General features: G+C 51.2%; 6 protein-coding genes across 6 annotated transcripts; 4 read left to right on the plus strand and 2 right to left on the minus strand.

Moving 5' to 3' along the window:
- Window positions 1–37: 37 nt before the first annotated feature.
- On the plus strand, window positions 38–2,575 carry PHACADRAFT_32829 (uncharacterized protein; the record flags this gene model as incomplete). The annotated part of the gene is made up of 8 exons (XM_007401038.1): window positions 38–427; window positions 489–565; window positions 614–765; window positions 815–966; window positions 1,028–1,298; window positions 1,348–2,030; window positions 2,098–2,330; window positions 2,386–2,575. 8 exons carry the CDS (start codon window positions 38–40, stop codon window positions 2,573–2,575), a joined length of 2,148 nt encoding a protein of 715 aa, XP_007401100.1.
- An 819-nt stretch (window positions 2,576–3,394) lies between these two features.
- PHACADRAFT_264430 (uncharacterized protein) lies at window positions 3,395–3,867 on the plus strand. The gene has a single exon (XM_007401104.1). The coding sequence runs from the start codon at window positions 3,425–3,427 to the stop codon at window positions 3,635–3,637; it is 213 nt and encodes a 70-aa protein (XP_007401166.1). The 5' UTR covers window positions 3,395–3,424; the 3' UTR covers window positions 3,638–3,867.
- Window positions 3,868–4,045: 178 nt separating this feature from the next.
- Window positions 4,046–6,166, plus strand: PHACADRAFT_264431 (uncharacterized protein). Its single transcript, XM_007401105.1, has 7 exons — window positions 4,046–4,194; window positions 4,251–4,390; window positions 4,446–4,534; window positions 4,593–4,714; window positions 4,774–5,474; window positions 5,543–5,754; window positions 5,802–6,166. Exons 1-7 carry the CDS (start codon window positions 4,164–4,166, stop codon window positions 6,025–6,027), a joined length of 1,521 nt encoding a protein of 506 aa, XP_007401167.1. The 5' UTR covers window positions 4,046–4,163; the 3' UTR covers window positions 6,028–6,166.
- Window positions 6,167–6,190: 24 nt separating this feature from the next.
- Window positions 6,191–8,910, minus strand: PHACADRAFT_264433 (uncharacterized protein). The gene is made up of 10 exons (XM_007401106.1): window positions 8,799–8,910; window positions 8,569–8,742; window positions 8,344–8,520; window positions 8,137–8,291; window positions 7,776–8,085; window positions 7,508–7,723; window positions 7,114–7,455; window positions 6,598–7,065; window positions 6,448–6,540; window positions 6,191–6,387 (listed from the first exon to the last, which is right to left on the minus strand). The coding sequence occupies exons 1-10, from the start codon at window positions 8,865–8,867 to the stop codon at window positions 6,277–6,279; spliced, it is 2,115 nt and encodes a 704-aa protein (XP_007401168.1). The 5' UTR covers window positions 8,868–8,910; the 3' UTR covers window positions 6,191–6,276.
- Window positions 8,911–9,685: 775 nt separating this feature from the next.
- PHACADRAFT_32832 (uncharacterized protein) lies at window positions 9,686–12,427 on the plus strand (the record flags this gene model as incomplete). Its single annotated transcript, XM_007401039.1, has 5 exons — window positions 9,686–10,034; window positions 10,102–10,181; window positions 10,247–10,256; window positions 10,285–11,693; window positions 11,744–12,427. 5 exons carry the CDS (start codon window positions 9,686–9,688, stop codon window positions 12,425–12,427), a joined length of 2,532 nt encoding a protein of 843 aa, XP_007401101.1.
- Window positions 12,428–13,461: 1,034 nt separating this feature from the next.
- On the minus strand, window positions 13,462–18,026 carry PHACADRAFT_178599 (uncharacterized protein; the record flags this gene model as incomplete). Its single annotated transcript, XM_007401107.1, has 26 exons — window positions 17,693–18,026; window positions 17,581–17,640; window positions 17,396–17,530; window positions 17,218–17,348; window positions 17,084–17,169; window positions 16,892–17,028; window positions 16,654–16,829; window positions 16,506–16,601; window positions 16,372–16,457; window positions 16,287–16,322; window positions 15,958–16,232; window positions 15,867–15,903; window positions 15,719–15,818; window positions 15,496–15,660; window positions 15,404–15,447; window positions 15,169–15,350; window positions 15,029–15,113; window positions 14,912–14,972; window positions 14,774–14,862; window positions 14,596–14,701; window positions 14,163–14,541; window positions 13,997–14,103; window positions 13,850–13,933; window positions 13,654–13,791; window positions 13,525–13,601; window positions 13,462–13,475 (listed from the first exon to the last, which is right to left on the minus strand). Exons 1-26 carry the CDS (start codon window positions 17,915–17,917, stop codon window positions 13,462–13,464), a joined length of 3,111 nt encoding a protein of 1,036 aa, XP_007401169.1. The 5' UTR covers window positions 17,918–18,026.
- Window positions 18,027–19,807: the final 1,781 nt, after the last annotated feature.

Below are 19,807 nucleotides of genomic sequence, written 5' to 3' on the forward strand. Positions count from 1 at the left end.
AGAATCCCTCTCTTTTTCGTCGCGTGCGGTGGCCGCCATGCCTCGTCGAACGACGAGGTCGAAAACCGGAGATGATGCTGGAGCTGCGCGAGCCGAGCTGCCAGTCCGCTCTCTAGCAGGGCGAAAGCGCAAAAGGCTTGAAGACCTGCCGAATATGCCTTTGGATATTGTAGTTGAAGTAAATAACAGTCTGGCCTCTCATCTTACTCTTCGCACTCATTTCTCCGCGAAGATACTGTTGTACCTCGAGCCACTCGACCTGCTGCATCTGGCACGCACAAGCAAAGCTTTTCGCGCGGTGCTCATGAACCGCAGCAACGCGTTTTTGTGGAGGACTGCCCGCCAAAACGTCGAGGACTTGCCCGAGTGTCCCTCAGGTTCATGCGAGCCAGCCTACGCCAATTTTCTTTTCTGCACATACTGCCATGTGAGCGGCTTGTTTGCGCTTCAGGCATTATATAGGGTGCTGACTGCTACCAATTGACAAGGAATGCAGCAAGCCCAACAGCCAGCATATATACTGGGACCTTATGGCTCGCTACTGTCGACAATGTGAAACAAGATTGTATGTGGTACCGTCCTGCAAGTGAACTCAAGGCTGACCGACGTGCAGGCACAAGTGGGCTGACAAGGTATGCCTCGATAGCGTGATACATAGGGCGCACCATGTTTGGAGAATATTTTCCTCGATGAAACTCGAAAGAGACATTCAGGACGTGGATCCTTGCGATCTCTTGCGGATGTGGTCGAAGAGACCTGTCAACCGTGAGTTACCGACACCATTCGCCTTTAACCTACACCCACATGTACACAGGACACGACTCCTACTATATGATACGTAATCACTATGGTTACATTTTGGAATCGGACTATCGGCGTATGCAAGGCATCTTGTCCGCCATGACCTTGCAGGAGAGGACGGGATATATTGCCATGCAAGTTCACTATTTGGCGAAATGGAGAGAAGTAAGTATTGTCAAGCCCTATACTGTTGCAACCCATACCGATCTTCATTTCGCTCTCGCAGCTAGTCCCCACTCTTGTCCGCTGGTTTCGGTCCAAGCAGAACGCGAGGAAGGCGGAGCTTGATGTCGCCCGTAAAGCTCGGCAGCAGCAGTGCGTTTCTGGCATGGCCATTGTTTTCGCACTCACAGCTTACCATGCTCTCATGCTCAGGATTTGCCAGCGGTTAGCAGTCCTCGGATGGCAGGATGAACTGGAAGCGATGTCACAGGATGTCCGGACAAAGCTGTTTAGTCTACCTGTCGCACAACAACCCAAAGAGCTTACTGATCGAGGTAAGCTTGCACCATCCATTCACTCCCCCGCTCGAGCTGACTATCATAGTGTGGGAGAAAATTGCGCCTCCTTTATTGGAATTCATGGAGCAAGTGAAACAGGAACGCCTCCGACAGGAACATCTAGGCGCACTAAAGGAAAGGTTTACGATCTTCGATCGCGTGCTGCCGGCACGTTACTCGTACCGGCCAGGCGAGCCATCTGAGCTTGATATTGCACTGGGCATCTCGCAGCTACGAGAAGTGATTGATAGCCCATCAGAAGCGACAGTCGACGAGGGTAGCTTCGACTTTCTACAGGAGGCTTTGCCACCGTTCGTGGAGAATTGGAAGAATGAGCGAGATTCACGTCTTGCCGCGCTGGTAACCCAAGACCTTGAAGACATCGATCCCTCCGCCGATCCTCTAACCCTAGCGGTAGCTTGTCGCTTCACCTGCAAGGCGTGCGGCAGTGCATCGGCTCATCCTCAAACACACCGGTGCAGGTGCGTTAGTCCGACTACGGAGCAGGACGACGTGTATTGCAACGCCGCTGTCAAGAGCTTGGCCAAACAATACTGGACGCCGAGTACTTTCGAAACCAATGTCTCAAGGCTGTCGTCAATTATTCGTATATGCGGCTACGACCCAGCACGGACGACTTTAGAAGACCTAGAAGGTTCGGCGGTTCGCTTGGCTTGCAAGTCTTGTGATCCGGAGGCAGGTGCTCTGGTGATGACCTGGTTTGCAGCGGTTAGTCCAGTATTTAAAAATTTCCACGCCTTCCAGCTCGCTCACGCCCTCGCGATGATTTGTTCAGTTCCGTCATCTTCTTTCGGAACATGATGAAGAATTTCATGCCGCGGCGAAGAGTCTGTACGTCGTTTCCGAACGACATGCGGATGTGGCCAGAGAACTGGAGCGAGCCTACGTCAAGCATAGCCACACCCGCTGGGCGACCTCTCCTCCTTGGTGGCAATGCGGAAGCTGCTCACAGAAGACTAGTACAACCAGAACAGACCGCACAGCTATAGTGAGACATCTACGCAAGAAGTGCGATGTCTTTTTTCCCACTTTTTTCTTGCTACTGATATCCGTCCCATATTAGACACAACGTCGAGCGCCCGAAGGAAAATCGCGACTTCTGGCATGAGGACGAACGTGTCCGCACGCGAAACCCCCGCGAAGCTCAAGTCTATTTGTTGCAGGGCAGTAGCATGACGTCCATCCTAGACTTGCCCCATGAACAGCAGACCGCTGTGCAGAATGGGTATGGCCAGTTCTGCGATTTTCTTTGACGTCGATATTGGCTCGTACTACACCGCCCTCCTGCTTCCGTTGTATCCAATTCAACAACACAAAATTTTCGTGATCCCATTCGGTTGAGCATCTCAGAGCGGAGCGCGGTCCACGGCTAGTACTGGGCAACGGCAGGTGAAACTCAATGTCTGTGGCCGCTTGCACTGGCTGGGTAAGAATCCTGTATAGCGTCGACCACAGAGAGCGCCAGTTATACTTCGGTATATTCGAATGTGGCTGCGTCATTGTGTCGAGATGGTTGCGGCCCTCGCAGGGTGCTAATCAGGTTCAAGTTCCGCCTGCCTATCTGCAGGGCATAAGGGGCCAAACGAGGGGTACGGATATGTGAGTATTTGCACCTAGCACAAACGGATTTGGTTTGCGTGCTCGTGTCGACGCATCACAGCTGCTCATGAGAGGCACGTAAATTCCATGCCTCAGAGCTTGAGTAACCCAGCTACCCAGAGATGTCACGCGACTCGGACCACTGGCGCAAGCCACTAAAATGTCGCAAGAGCTGAATATATGAACTTAAGATGTATATGAGACATCTCATCGCTACAACGTGTTTGCCGCCAGTGTTCAAACGTTCAAGCTTCGAGTTATATGCCGTGATCGTGGCCGTTCGTAGCCTGGTATGTCAAACAAAACATACCGTTCCCGGCAGTTTGATATACTACACTGTATGTATCCTGCATGGAATCAGCATGCAACCCACTGTCTCTGCATTTCCAGGTCGCTGGCCATCTGGCTCAGTGGTTGCTTCTCACGGTCATATTCGTACGCGCCACGCTCCCATTTCAGAATGGTGACAGTCGCCCGCAACTCCGTCTCCTACCGCCGTCTCAATGCACCGAGAAGTCAAGCAACTCAAGGTCACCCACTATGGCCCTGGAAAGTTGGGACTTGCGAGGACTGCAGCACCGCCGTCCGGACAGGCGAAGCTTAACAAAGCGATTACGCGGCGACGACGCGGTAAACTACAAGACTTGCTCAATATGCCGCTCGACGTGGTCTTCGAGGGAAGTAGACGGTTCAACATACGATGCGGCATCCTTTGACGCATCTTCAATAGATATTCTCTTTCCTCGAGCCTCTTGACCTTTTGCACTTAGCGCGAACCAACAAGGAACTTCGCTTAATGCTTATGAGTCGTCAAAACGCCGCGTACTGGAAAGCGGCTTGGCGCAACATTGAAGGGCTACCAGAGTGTCCAGAGGGTGTGAGCCGCCCCGCCTTGGCCAATCTCCTTTTCTGCTCAATTTGTCACGTATGCGGCATGTTCATAATACTCATGACAATCGCTAACGCACAGATGGAATAGGAGTGTCTTAAGGTCAACAGCAAGTGGATTTACTGGGATCGTCTCGCACGATATTGCAAGCGCTGTAAACAGAAGTTGTAGGTCCAATTTACGGCTAGCTCCTTTGCATTTCGCGTGCTGCACTGACGGTCTTAAATGCTCTTAGATACTCAAATCGAAGCTATTACTATGGGATAGAGAACAAGACTGTAGAGGAAGTTCTTACGAGCTCTTTGGAGGTCTCCTCTGCACTCTGTGGAGTGAAGTTCTATAAAGTGTGCAAGATGTGGACAGAGTTGAGCTTCGGACCAGAGGGTGCCGCTACCATAATCGCTTTCTTAAGCTCCCATGACTTACCTTCCTTGTCATAGGCAACGGTGTGTGTCCGCTTGATGCATGTTTCCTGGAGGCAGATGTCGCAGATGTTAAGGCCAGAGTGGCCGGCATGAGCGTCGAGGCCCGGTCTTCATATCTAGCCGAGCAGATGACGTTTCTCCGACGATGGAGAAAGGTATGTTGGCCACATACTGAATTCAAGCTTTAAAAGGGGCTGAACTGTGTTGCAGCATGTCTTCCTATTCCAAGGCTGGTACGAAGCTAGGAAGGAAACAAGAGGCGAAGAGTTGAGCTCCCTCAGAGATTCTCGCTATAACAGGTAGTATTTGCTCTTCCACGCCCCTGTCATCTCAGCTGATATACTGTTCATTCCTCAGCATCGTAGGAAAGCTAGAAGAAATGGGATGGAGCGAAGAATTTTCCGGAATGTCGTATAGCGACAATCGCCAATTCGCCCGCTTGTCCGCCGTGCGGCAGTCTAGAACTCTCACAGAACGTGGTAAGCGTCAGATACATTTATACATATTGGCTGTATGTAGATGACGGTATTCGTTTCAGCATGGAGGAACGCTGCGCCTTCTATCATGGCGTTCATGGAGAAGGTCAAGGCAGAACGTCTTCATCGGGAACGCATAGACAAGATCGAGAAGCGGCTGCGAGTGTTCGACCGGACATTGCCCAAGATATACAACTATCGCCCCGGAGAGCCAGCAGAACTCGACATTGCGCTAGGTATCCCAGCATTGCGCGAAGTGATCGACGGACCAGCTGGCGAGCAGGTCGACGAGAACAGCTTTGACTTCCTTATCGAACAAAAGACGTTAGAAGCATTCACTAGGCGCTGGAAGAAAGAACGCGACATATATTTAGCAGGCCTCATTGCCAAGAAGATCCCCGACTTGAACCCTGATGTCGACCCGCTTTCACTTGCAGTGGCCTCGAGCTTTAGCTGTAATAGGTGCCGGGTGAAGGCGTGTTGTCCTCAGGTGCACTATTGCAAATACTCTCTTCCTCACAAACCTGAAGTGGAGGAAGGTGACGCTTACGGCGAAGCTGCGATCAAGGTCTTGAGCAAACAATATTGGGAACCATCGGCTTTCGTGCCAAATGTGGATGTGCTCTCATCCGTCATCGTGCGATGCGGATTAGATCCTGAGCGAGCAAGCGCTGCCAACCTGAACAATTCACGGGTCCGTTTTGCTTGCAGAACATGTAACCACAATGGAGTGGCTGTCACGGTAATGACTTGGTATGCAGCGGTATGTCCGTTCATGTTTCTCTGCCATTGAGAGATGGGCACTCGTATTGAGCTCTACCCTTCCCCAAGTGCTTCCATCGCGGAACAGGTGGTTCTTGCAAAGTTACAGACCTCTATGTAGTGGACGATGAGATAACGAAAGCGGTGAGCGAGGCGGAACAATCATACATCGGCAGAGCGCGTGGCTCCAGCTCAGAAGACGTCCAAATGTGCTCGCATTGTTCGCAGCTAACCTCGTGGCGCGAGACAAAGGAGAAGACCATCGAGCATGTACAGTTAGTGTAAGACATTTCACTCCACTCGAAACGTTAGCTTACGGGGGCTTTAGGCACCAGATTGAACAGCCTTTAGAAGGCAGAGATTTCTGGCCTATCAACGAAATCGCGCGGATACCGGAGCATCACAGCGCTGTGATCGACTTATTACCAGAAGAGCTCAAGGGTTCTCTGACCTATAGAGAGAGCAATGCACTTCAGAAGGGCAATACTGTGTTCTTCAAGTTTGAGTCCTCAGCGGACCGAGCTTTGCCATACGGTCTTCTACGGGACTGGTAGATGCTACAACAACAGTTACACTTACCCCTAAATCATAAACCGGCTACAACCATGATGTGTATAGTCGCATTTCCCGGCGTCCAAGCGGATGGTGCCCCTAGGTCTGTCTCTTTATTCCCCTTTACTGTATGAATATTCGGAAATGATATATAGTCCGTATCGACGGATGTACAAAGTGACCTGCAATGTACAGATGTGTCAACGACACGGAAGAGAGAGCAGTATGCAATTCGTCTATGTACATCTTCGTCATGAGGCATTGCCCGTGAGGCCTGGCGGGAAGCCGGAAAAGTCGACCTGCTCCTGGATCTGGCGTCCGCCCAGATTGTAGGATATCCTCAGCCGCAGGCGTACGTTGGCCTGAAAGAAAGACGAAAGTCGTAAGTCCGACATTCTCAAGATGTGGGTAAGGGAACTCACACCGGCAGGAGCGATGACTCGCATTTGCTGCGTCTCGACCGCACCCGGGTGCACGTCCGGACTCGACATTGGCAGCATCTGAAGCTGTTGAGACTGCAAGACAACCACTATCAGCTCATACACCACCACAACGTTACTGATATGTCTTACTTTCGGCACTGCCGCCTGAAAGCTCAGCCCAGTCGCGGGGTTATTGCTTGTTACCTGGAAGCGCGCAAGAACATGTACAATACCGGGGCGTTGGGCCGAAGTCTGTGGCGTCAACGATATTTTCAGCTCGTTCTTGTCGTAAGCTGGATATGACGTTAGCCGCGGCGCCGTAGACTGTGCCTGTGGTGGCGGCGTCTGCGTCTGCGGCAGACTGAATGTGGATGGTGCAGCAGCAATGGCTGGCGCCGCAAATGGCGCTGCAGGGGCAGGCGAGTCAAAGAGGCCAAGAATGTCATTGACTGTACTCTTCGGGGCAAGAGCAGCAGGCGCAGGCGCTGCGGACGGCGCGGACTCTGTTGACGAGCTGCCGAAGATCTCGGCAAGGAGGTCGTGATTGCTTTGTACGGGAGCAGCAGCAGCGCCATTGGGAGCCGGTGTAGCGGGAATATCGTCCCCCAGGAGATTGTCCTGTGCGTTATGAGTGCTATATTATGTGTATGGTACGGATTATCTCACCTCCCTGCTGGGCTGCAACGAACCAACCGGCTTGTTCTCGCTGACAACGCCGATCACGGTCTGTTTCAGTTCTGGCGCGGGCATACGCTCCAGCACGCCGGCACGAATTTCACCCAGGTTGTACAAGTTAGCAAATTCAACTGCTCGCTGCTGAATCTCAAGCTCAGGGCTGGTCGTATATGTCGCGAGAAGCGCCTGTATCCGTTCCTGCTGAACTGCCGAGGTTGTTGGTCGTGAAGATATCTTCGTTAACGCGGTCAAGACAAACTGGCGGGTGAGGTAGTTGGCGTAAGGAGAGTCCAGAACGGAAACAAGTAGGTCGACTAGCTCAACGTCGGAAATCTGAGATGATACACATGAGCATCTAGAACAGTATCAGCACAATTTGGCTCACAGGTTTAGGCTGGTCTTCATCGACTAAGCCTCCCTCCAGCAGTACGTCGCCGTACTCGCCAATAACCCATGTCGCAGCCAAGGTTAGTGACTCTTGGGAGATGTCTGCCCGCAAGGAAGTGTACAGCTTTGATGCTGTGTAAGCGTGAAGCTCAGGTGTATGGGCGACGAGACGAATGAACGCTGATAGGATCTCTTCGCGTACGAAGTTGCCAGCCTTTGCACTCATAAGCCTCGAAATATGTACACATTGGGTAAGCGAAACTCACAAGCTTCAGGACACGAAGGAAAGTATCGATATGCCACCTCTTGTTCGGCGCGAATCGCTCGGCAGCGAGGCTGATCTGGGTTGTCATACCTAGCTTGAACTCATCGTCGGCGACCTCAAGAAAGGCAAGGAGCTCCCGAATCAGTATCCGAACATTGCCCTCGTTAATGAGTGCGTATGATAGCTCAAGGGCCCGGCGTCGGATTGAGATATCACCGTCCCGGAGACAATCCAAGATAATGTTTCTGTGTCGCTGAACGGCATTCGTGTCTATCGAAACGACCTTGTTGAGGGTATTGAGGGCCACGTAGCTGACCCGATGGTGAGTCTGATAACGCCATGGCAGCGGGAAGCGGACGTACCGGATGTTATTGTCTCGGTTACTGAGGAATTTTCCGAGGATGTTAATTGCCATGACACGGAGGCCACTGTCAGCTTCAATCTCTAATACGGTCAGGACTGTCTCATAGAGGATTGAGTTTCCGACATTTTTGCTGCCATCGGTATTGGTAGCGACCTAAGTAGTAGATGAGTGGACGCGTCAGAGTGGCTCGCGTTGCGAAGCACACCTGAGCAAGGATGTCATTCATTATCTCGCTCGCTTGTGCATCTCCCTTTCCGAGTAACCTGAGCAGACGAAGGACCTTCACTTGAAGGAACGGATCGGTGATTCCCGAGACGTCGTGCTCTGGACTGTATCCGGTGGTCACAAGAGCTTTGAGATGTCGAACAAGGAGGGGTACAGCCTCGAGACGAAGTCAAGACCAGAATTTGACCATAACTTTGATACTCACATTCCTAAATTCTTCCAGGCAGGTAGGATCGGCCTGCACCATCTCGATGACAAGTGTAATCGCCGTGAGTAACACTCCATGATTCCGGTCGGCCAAGAGGTTCTTCGCCTTCGAAACAAAGTGATCAGTGAGTTCAGGCACTTTGCGAATTACTCGAAGAGCACAAAGTGCAGCCTGCGATGGGGGACGGTGAGCAAGACTATTTATTCCACGAATGATGCGCGACCCACCTTCTTCCGAATGTACGTGTTACTCGACCCCAATAGCTTCTCGATTTCGTTTGCCAAATCTCGTGACATCTCTTCCGATGCAATATCCGCAAACGTACAGAGAGAAAGTCCGACAGCATACATATTCGTGTGGTTCATATCACTGCAATGCGTATCAATGAGCGCATATTGCGGCGGAAAGCGTGACACGCACTTTTTGAGCGAATTTGTGACAAGCGTAAGGACTTCTTGGCTCTCATCCAGCAAGAGCATGATCCCAAGGTAGCCTAATCGCTTGTCTCCAAAGCGGGGGCTAGCTACGAGCTTTAAGCACTCCATTTGACCGAAATGCGCCTCTGAGCCGAGCATGTGGATATAGAGCAGCTTGGCGACATTGTTATGTCTGGCGTAGGAGTCCTCTTCTCTGAAAGATGCACGAATGGCCGCAGATTCTTGCTTGATGAGGGCTCGTTCGTCAGCGACAGTCTATTTGTCGATGAGATCATGCTGTCAGCGCAGGCTGCGGGAGGAGTACCTTGCAGGCCCGAATACCCTTGATGAGTGCTAACGAGTTGGATCAATACGAGGCACAGCTTGAGGTGGCGCTTCACACACCCTTGAGATTATGGTACGGCATCCCTATTCGCCGTCGTCCACAGCGTGCTCACTGCTCAATGATCGTGTACGGTTTCAGGGTTTGCGAAGGCGCTCAGACGCCCTACGCATCGAACGTGACGTGCTCCGTGACGGCGCGTCTACTAGCGTAATTCTCGTGACATAATTTACCGCCGTGTCACGCTTCCTTTTACGGCCCATCGACCTTGAACTGTGCGAAGCCGTCGTCCGGGCTTGTTTCTGTCTCTTCCCACCTTGTCGCCATTCTATCCCCTTTACTGTCGTAAACGACGATGGCCGACCCTCACCCTCAGCATAATCCTGCTTCTCCTATCTCCTCCCTTCTACGCACGCTCGGTTTGACGCGTGAAGACCTCGTGTTGCACACGGAGCAGATGCGAGCATATCTATCTCGAGGCAGCAGCTCTCAGCCCCTGCCAGAATCAACTGTGCAGAGCCGAAGTTTGCGCAGATCTCGTACTGTATCGTTCTCGCATAGCTTCAGAAAGAATACACCGCCAACGCCACCAAAGACTCCGGTTAAAGCCGAACCAGTCGAACATACCATCTTCGGGCGGCAGATGGATACTATGGAGAGGGTATTGGAGGGCAAAAGCAAGCAGACGAAGAAGGAGAGACGAGGTTCGTACTATCTAAGGCGGTATTTATACTCAGACTCCACGTGTGGACTCCTATTCCACTTCCACAGAATCCAAGTCTCGCTCACGAGATAGCCGACGCGTATCTCAGGCGTACAACCTCACCCCTTCGCGCAGCAGGACTCCCCAAGTGAGTACGACGAGCACGACGCGTCCCATTTTGTCTAGATCGCTGACATATGAGTGGCTGTGTAGTTAATACCAGGTACGCCGCATCACTACAAATACTATAGTGAACGGGTCATCGGTGAAGCGTCATTCTCGCAACTATCTCCGGTCAGCTATTGTTGTTTACTCAACGGTATGGATGGTGCTCATGTGGATTATACTCATGCGCTCGCAGGATGTGGTCGCCAAGGTGGCCCCTGGAACACCGAGGAGATCGACCCGCGCTGCTACCTTAAAGGCTCCTAGCTCCCGTCTACCTAAGACACCTATCAATCGACATGTCCTTTCTCAGCCATCATCGTCACATACCTCTACGCCACAATCTAGTCCAGCGCGTATTGTGAACATCGTATCGTCTCCAGGTCCGATGCGAGACACGCCCGATTCGGAAGAAGACGAACTTGACGACCTTCCGTACACCTTACCGCCAGGACCTTACTCGAAAGAGAAACCAGACTTCTCCTATGCTGCCCTGATCGGCCAGGCTATTCTCTCGTCGCCTGAACATCGGCTCACTCTGCAGGATATATACGAATGGATAACGACTGTATACCCTTACTATACACGTGGCGAACAGACCTGGATGAACTCTATCAGACATGCGTTAAGTACCATGGCTGTCTTCCGCAAAATTACTCGTGGACGGAACGAAGGCAAAAGTTTGTGGGCTATCTGGGACTGCGACATTCCGTGTTTCGCGAACGGTGGATTCAGGAAGTCCCTATGTGCAGATATGGCTAAGGCAAAGCCAGCTACGACAAAATCTGGCCCAAAGCGCAAGTTTAGCATAGATGATACCCTGACAAGAGATGGCAAGAAGCGTAAGAGGTCCGTTGGTAACGGCGCTGACATCAAATTCACACCGTTCTCCTCGTTGTCACATCCTGCTCCAATCATACCTCCGTTCTATACTCCAATGTACGCGAACGCTCAGCAACAACCTTACTATCGGCCCTACGTACCACCACTGCCGCCGCTTGCACCTATCCCTGTGTCAACACCCGCATCAGCGGCTGTATCTGCAGAAGCTCTCTTCCCGCCGCTACCACCTACCTCTGCATACCACCGTGCAATGTCATTATCTCAGCCATCGTCAGCTTCCGTATCCCGAGCAGGCTCGGTTGAAACGGGGCCGCCGGATACCATCTCTACCGCGGCGCGAACAGCTTCTCCGGAGCCGAGCAAGCTTATGCTGGTCTCCTCGTCTTCTTCTTCTGTTCCCGAATTAACGTCCTCATCGAGCTCGGCATCAAGCCCACCTTTGTCCTCTCTAGGCAGCTCCGGTATTGGCGAATCGATTGCCCAAAGGACCCCAGGGCCTGCTGCTGTGGACACTGAGGATGAAGTTGATAAACTCACCGCGCAGTGGTTGGCGTCACCGGGAACTATCGACGCGCTAAACTCCAGCTTCCACTCAAAAGCCAATCGAGATAAACCAGAAACCCCCGTCAAGGGCAGCGCGCGCTCAAGGAAGGTATGCACCACAGATTCATGCCCATCGATATGCGACTAAGAATGCTTCAGGGACTTCCATTCATTGTTCCGGAAGCTCCAGAATCTCCTACTACCGAGTGGCGCAAGATTGCGAAAGGGAAGCAACGGATGCGTTCACCTAGTCCTACGCTCATGTATCCAACACCGGAGACCGCTAATCTTCCCCGGCTGTCAACTCCGCCGCCCAGGCCATGTACACCATCTCGACAGCGCAAAATATCCGGCAGCACTGCCATCCAACTGTCGCCCCAGCGAACACCGCTATCTCACCGCGGGCTTCACATGAGCCCCTCACCCAGCCTGGCGCACTACAAATCCAACCTGGACCCTCCACCTGCGGCTGTTTTCCTCCCACAAGCTCCCCTCCTATCCGGCATGCCGCCACCCGATGATACTGGTTTGACACTGCCACACCCGCGCACACCGTCCCGGAAGCGCACTCCAAAGCAGGGTGGCTCGGGCTCCAAGACTAATGGCGTTGACCTGTCACCGTTCACGCCCAAGCGTCTGTTTGGTGGTATAGACTCACCTTTCCGAACACCTTCGTCCCACTTTCACGACCCATACAACCCCGCCACACTCCTCGAGGAAGAAATCAGCCGTCTTAACTCACAGGAGTTCACTCTGCAGGACAGCCCCGAGAGCTCGCTTTTTGGGAAACACGGCGCTTTGTATGACAGCCCCAGCATCCCAAGCCCTTCGCGATACTGGTGAACTGCCTGCTTCTTTCTATCTTATCCAATCTTGTCCCATAATCATCTCCGCATCCAGCTCTCGTACGTTCATCTCTTGGTTATCACATCTCTTACTTCAGCAGTCATATCGTCGTATGTACTCCTGTCGTCCGGTATGTTCCTTTGGCAGCCCGATGGACTGGCCATGACTCACGAACCGACATGACGTCTCCATCCTCTCTTCGCTGTATCGTCTCTGTCGCTCACTCGCTTTGTGTCGCTTGTTGCTTCAGCTAATAGCTAATGTATCGCTCCCCTGTCTCCACCTTGGCACTCTTGGTCGCTCCATTCCGACTTTTTCACATATCGTTGGCATCATGTAGCTTTCCGACATTTGTTCTCTGTAAGCCGACATTACTTACCTGACGCCATGTTGCCAGAGGAAATTCCGTACTTCGAGCGCATGGCTGAAGAGCTTCCCGTGTCCCACATCCGGCCACACCCTCAAAACGCGTGACCGGCGGTTTGCGTATGGTGTAAGTATACTGGAAGTTGGGTTTAACACGATTTGTTTCTCACTTCCAATATTCATGATTGAAGCATGGCGCTACCACTGTTTGAAGAGCACCGCATATCCACTTTTAATACTTTGCCTTCTGCGACATGGTCTCGAGCTCTCTCGGGGCTTCCGCACAGAAGGGGCACTGCAGCACTGTAATGGCGTAGCATCCACGCTTCTTCGTTCCTTTTCCGACAGTCTTTACTTTCTGAACTAAGATCTGGTCGATGACGTGCACAAGAATACGGATCACGACTCGTACCGTTCTAGCAAGTGCGCGCATACAGACCGTTCGCCAATGCCCTTAACATTCCTCTGTGCGCACAACGGATTTCTTAGTACACTTGAGCTAACTGTGGATACGGCTCGTATAGGCTTGCTTGGGCTGACCTGCGAGCTCAAGACAACTGGCCAAGTCCAACCATCCAGGTCACCAGTAAATTTCCATAATGGCATTAAGCGATTACAACGTTGAGTATCAGGTCTCCGATCTACAGCTCACGGACGTCGTCCAGCTAAGGAGCAAAAGCTGAAGAGAGAAGTCAGTAAGTTAATGCGCTCCTTCCGTAGATACACACAATCTTCATCCAGCAGGGTGTCTTCCTCAAGACAAGCTTCGATGAAGTCGGTGACGACGAGATGTCTGCGCTTCGGCCTGGAAGAAGATATGGTCAGCGATGCCCATAGCTTGAATGCAAAGAGCACACTTCGATGTCCGCTTGTTAAGTTCGGCACGTCGAGAAGTGTCCCGCTTGTCCAAAACGACGTGAGTAAGCTTCGTCTCATCGAGGCTGTCGGTGACCTTGCCGCCATTTGCTCTGATCTTGCGCGCAAGCTCGTTGAAACTGGCGGGAGAGAAGGGTGAGCATACGTGAACGCGCACTCATGTCACGATTGGCTAACTGTACATCGAGATCCTCTGCACCCTTGGCCTTAACGACCATACCATTCGTCCTGGCATTTGATGGAGAATCAAGATAAAAACATCTGCGTAACGAGGTCAGTCAACAGCTCGGCTTCATTTGAAAAGCTAACTAAGAGACGACTGACAGGTGCTTGAAAATCAGCTCCTGGTCGTATTCCATAGCTTCCTCAGTTTCTCCCATCTTGGCAAGTTCGGAGGCTTGCGTCGATGACTCGCTGATATCAGGCTCGGCCTGCGAAGCATCCGAGCCAGCTATGAGCGTTGTCTGGGCCACAGTGGGGTGACACTCACACTCCCGAGGGCAGAAACCTCGAACCAGTCGTCCCCCATCTCGTCTGCTAATTCGTCAATCTCAGCGTTTTTGTCGCGCACATCTTCATTGTCCGACTCTGGCTCGGTCTCGCTCTCAACTTCTTCCTCTTGTGCTGCCACCTTTCCCCTATGTACGTCCTTTGCACTGATCTTGAACCACTCGGACAAGGTGGGATCGGCTTCCTCTTTTGGCTCATCCCGAGCACGCGTCAGCTCCTCCGTCTCCGGTTCTGTCTCGGATGACGCAGTCGGTGATGGAGGAGCACCTGCGACTGCTTCCTCCATCTCAACGTCAGCACCTTCCGCCAGGCTATATTCCTCAGTATTCCGACGGGCTTCCGTAGCGAAGAAGAGATACCTGCTCACGCCGATCAGACCACCGTGCAAGCACTACAACAGATATCCCACGTACTTCTTCGTTAGAGGTGCCAACTCGTCCCTTGCAACGCTGTCTCTGATCCATTCAGGTTTGACGATGTCATGAGTTCCCCTGTCCACAATCATCTTGATGTCGTAGGCTATCCCGACTCGCGTTAGTCAAATGCCTCTACTGGTGTCGATGCATACGAATAGCATGCGGCTACACTTACGAATAGTCGCACCATCGTACACAGCCATCGTGTTCTCTCCCTGCCGGTTATTGATAACTTGACAAAATTTGCCGCCATTCGCCTTGATCCTGTTAGCTGTGAGCAACAAAACGGAGAATCTACGTGAGGGCCACTCGCAGTTTCATGAGCTCCTTTCTGTCACTTTCACCTGTTCTGGACTTCGGATCGGACGCCACCACTGATGATGCATACCCTCAGCTTCAAGCATATGGTCTTGGCCAGAACTGAACGCACATAAAGTAAACTCCTTGAACAGCTCGCCTTCTACCTTGACGTCTTTCAGATCCTCGGCGACGTTGAAGTGAGGCAATACAGTAGGCTTCGCAGTCCAGATTTGAGGACTCTTCAAAGGCTCGATGGCTAAGACGACGCACCTTCTTAGCGGTTGCCTTGCGCTTCTTCTTTGAACCCCCACCCCCACTTTCTGCTTTCCGCTTCTTTTCGGAGCGGACACTCTCGAAGACCGCACTAGCAGTCATGCAGTCCTCGATACCGAGGTCTTCACGAATCATCATAGCGCGAGGAAAGCGCATGGTATAGCCTATGTGGTATTGATCTATTCAACATGTGAGCTGGGACTCGACATTTCATTATACTCAAAAGACGCACCCGTGGGAGTGATCTCTGCGGCCTTGACCTTGATAATGAATGAACTGGACAAGACGTTAGGATCTACGAAGGAAGTAAGGTGTAGTACTTGCTCTTCCGGCTTTAGATAGGCATCGCCCTTATCTTCCTGACCCCTCTTCGCAGTCAGCAGCCAGGGAGGTGGCTGCTTTGGGTTCCATTCCTTCCATGGTTTCTGACGAATCCAGACGTAATCCGCAAACGTTAGGCCAGATCCAATGCGAACGAAGGTGCGATACCTGGAAATAGGACAGATAAAATCAAGAGCAAAAACAAAAAAAGGCATATAGATCGCACTTCATGCCATCATCATCTCCCGCAGCTCGCTGATCATCGAGCACCGCGCACACGAGAGTAGAAACGCCGCCAGAGCGTCGACCCGTACCGTAGCAGCCGGCTGTTGAGTCAATTTGGTAGACATTCATTGAAACTACATATTACTTACCAACAACCAGCACGTCGACGGTTTCACCCATGTTATCCTGTACGCCGTACGTCAATTCGCCAGTTTCCAAGAGCCGGCTCATGTTACCAACCATGTACTCAGGTTTGACTTTGATCCAATCCTTGTTTCGTCCGTTAAGGACGTATTCGGAGCCGGGATGTTTCATGATGAGCCCCTCGCCACGATTGTTCATGATAATCTCCATATATTGCCGGACGTCTTGTGCCGTCTTGCCTTCAAATTCCGTGACGAACTCCAGGCGACCCTTGACTTCGCTCAGACATGCACGAAGGTTGTTTTTCCGGAATTTTAGGGACTTCTGCAGAAGACTCTGCCCATTCAAATGTAGTAGATCGAAGACTTTGACTGTGAATAATGCATCAGGTGGCAAGTTTATGAAGCGGTATTTGGACGACATACAGCATGGTCGCGGGCGTAACTCTTTATTGGTCTTGTCTGGACGCATGATAAGCAGTCTTCTGTACTTTCGGAGCATTTCACATACCTCCCGCAGCCGTCTTCAGCGTTCCGAAGGGAAGATTTCGCTCAGACACCGGGTCCCATACGAGCATCTCCCCATCTAAGATGATTCTGCGGCACAATGAGCAACAATATTCAGGGTATATACAAACCGCTTACTCTTCTACTCTTGGATCAAATGCGTCCTCAATGAAAGGGGTCAAACTACCCGATCCGACGTGTTTGCCGTACAAGTAGGTGTAATCCTTGCCTTTCCTGCGTCATGATCGTAAGCAGATGCATTTTTGACTGAATAGGCGTGTCGTACCTGGAACAGTAGAAATACTCATTACCGCGTTTGTGTAGCTGCAAGCGCTCGCCATCGAGCTTCTCCTCGATGACGAACTTGCTTCCGCCCATGTCTTTGACAGACTCTTCGATGCGCCTGGTTGGACGCTTGCAGAGCATAGGTGCAAACGCACGAAAGAGATGAACGGTTTTTTCCTGTGTGATGCAATCTCACGATCGTGAGCTCTCGCAAGCACGGTAACTGGTTATATACATGCCTCTTCATTAAGCCTGCGCTGCGGATCCCACAATTCCCATGCAACTTTTTTGAGATCAGAGCAGGTATTGAAGAGATCATGAGCATCGGGATGGAATACGGAGAACACGGTCGTTTCCTTTACTGAAATTACCATGTCTGAATAACGCTACGTTAAGCCTAATGAGAAGCTTCGCATGAAAGGCACACTTACCTTTGAGGATAATTCGGACTAACCATCGTTGTTCTTCTGCAGTCATGCTGTTATAGACTCGGGTCATGATCTTCACTTGTGGTTCACTGGGCAGAATGAGACTTATTTCTAGGGCTTCAGCACGACACGCTTACGATTTGCCCCCGTTCTTGGCAAGCTCGTCAAGAACATCGTTCACGTCCTCGACAGAGAGCGAGCCCTGTATGACAGAAGACCGTTTGCTGATGACCTCATAGAGGACAGTTGGAAAGTCTCCCGCCGAAGCCTGGCGAACATCAATACGAGGTACACTATGGGATAGGACAGACGGACCTCCTTGTCTGCGGGTTTTTTCCAGTTCAGAAGCCTGATAGCATCCCGGTCTTGTTTCTGCAAAGGAATCATCCTGATGTAAATCTTAGCCAGAGCCTTCTCCTTAAGCCCGTAGACTGCACGCTCTCGATCTTTCTATTGCGGACTTGAGCCTTCGATGAACTCCGCAGAATCGGTGGTCATACCTGGGGCAAAATGAGCCTTAAAATGGGGTACAAGTCGTATCCCTTGTCTTCCCGCCAGTGCTAGATGATGTGATTGATACGCTGACTACGCCTCATGAACACGAATGCATACATTGAACCACGTGGCGAGGAGCCTTCGCCGCTTGTCAGGTTTCCGTTCATTCTGCAGTCTGTCGAACAGGGCAGACAGCACATAGAAAGGCGCGCTCCCGTCGTTCTGCGGGGGCACGGGGTATTCGACTGGATGGTCATCTGCGGTGGCCGTAGAATGCACCGTGCTTGCTCCTGGAGGTGGCGACGGGCGATGATATGACGGTGCCGGAGTTGCTTGTTGCATGCTATGCCAAACAATTTTAAAAAGTTGAATAGATTGTAGTGTGCGTCGCTGGCGACGATGGGCAAGACCAAGTCAGGCAAGAGCCAACCTGCGGCTCCGCCAGTGACGCGACGAAATCATCGTGACCATAACGCGTGATGAGACGCGCCTCCTATGTGACCGTATTATGATATTATCGACCGAATCAACGTTACGAGGTGATATCTCTCGCGCGGGAGAGAAAACGTGTATGAGCAAACAATGGCGGTTTAGCCGAAAACCGCCGTTGAGGCATCCTCGCACAGGGTGGTAAGCACGGTTTTTTTTTTTGAAGAAACCCGGCCAAAATTGGGAAAACAAGAACCAATTGTTCCCCGGTCGTACATTGGGGTAAATTGGTACAAAACCGGCCAAAAGAGGCTGAAACACAACAAAACTAGCGGGAAAGAAAGTTTTGTCTCCTAGTTTTTTCGAATGAAAACCGGTTAAACACAGGTTCTTGTTTGCCTAACTTTTGGCTGGTTATGCAAGCAAAAAAACTGCACCTACCACCTAGTGTGGGCATCTATGATATTGTTACAACTGGACAGGGTGTGGGCCAGCATGTGTGGGCGCTGTGCAGTGTATGTGGGTGCTGGTACACGATGAGCAGGTACTATGCACAGACAAAACAAACAGAGGCCAAGAGACATGAGACAACAAAAACAGAGGCTGTCAGACACAAGACAACAGAACCAGAGACCAAAGCAACAGCAGAAAGCAGAGTCCAACAAGCACAGGATAAAAGAAAAGGGAAGGAGGGCAGGAAGAGCAAAAAAAAGGCTATGAATTATGGCAGGCAGAGGTCAGACAAGATGCGGTCAGGTCTAACAGCAAAGATGAACCCATGGCAGACAGAGATCAGAAAAGATGAGGAGGAAAGCCTTTCATCTATGTGGCTGACCTATATAACCCATCTGTGTGCAGAGGCAACTCGTTAGGCATGTCTTCAGCTGACAAGGCATCAATGACATACCTAACTCCACTGCTGAGGCTCATGCGCATTTATGCAAGACTCATCATGCATGGCATGGGAACGTGAGGACAATGCTCTAAGTGACAGAGTGCAATGGCAGGTGCTTTATGCTCGAGATTTACAATCTTAGTGTGCCTCTATATGGTCCCCAAAGAAAGAGGTTTATGGTTTCAGGTGCCCATCCAAATGAAGAGGGAAGCTCCTCATCTACATGGTATCATGAGTGAAGAAAGTAAGACTTAGTTAGGGAGGAACTAAGCTTGCCTTCTAACCGAGTTAAGTGGACCAGGTGTTAGGTCGACTTTTGCCTCAGGTGTTCGAGAGAGAGAATTTAAGTTGCAAGCAAGGATATGCTTATAAAGAGAGACTGTGAGTGCTTCACAAATAAATCTACTTGAAGATAAACTACAAGCAGAGATGTGATGCCAACAGAGACCACTGGAAAACAGCCATGTGCTATCAACCTAATGAGACTAACGTAAAACAAAGCTCATATACCACACTTCAGCACCAAGTTGCTGAGTGGACTCAGAGCACGTAAGAAGGTACCTGTATACCATGCTTTAGCACTGAGTTGCTGGGTGGACTCAAGGTCTTGCCTGACTGACTGACTGATTGACTGAACTGACTGAGTAAACTCACTACCACGCAGGTGACACAAACATGAGGTGAACTAAGAGATACCCAGGAACTGACTTTGCTTGAAGACAAAGAACTGAGCTGGAGCTAGAGCTCAACAGCAGGTACCTAGAATAAACACACACAAAGACCTCTAAACCAGGCATCACCTATGCAGGTGGTTGAAATTCAGAGGGAGCTGACCACAGTGCAAAGAAATTACTGCTCGAGATATGGGGCTCGAGTACTAAGTACATGAGTGGGGGGGTTTATATATA

Source organism: Phanerochaete carnosa (assembly GCF_000300595.1).
Source record: "Phanerochaete carnosa HHB-10118-sp unplaced genomic scaffold PHACAscaffold_12, whole genome shotgun sequence".
Classification (NCBI taxonomy): domain Eukaryota; kingdom Fungi; phylum Basidiomycota; class Agaricomycetes; order Polyporales; family Phanerochaetaceae; genus Phanerochaete; species Phanerochaete carnosa.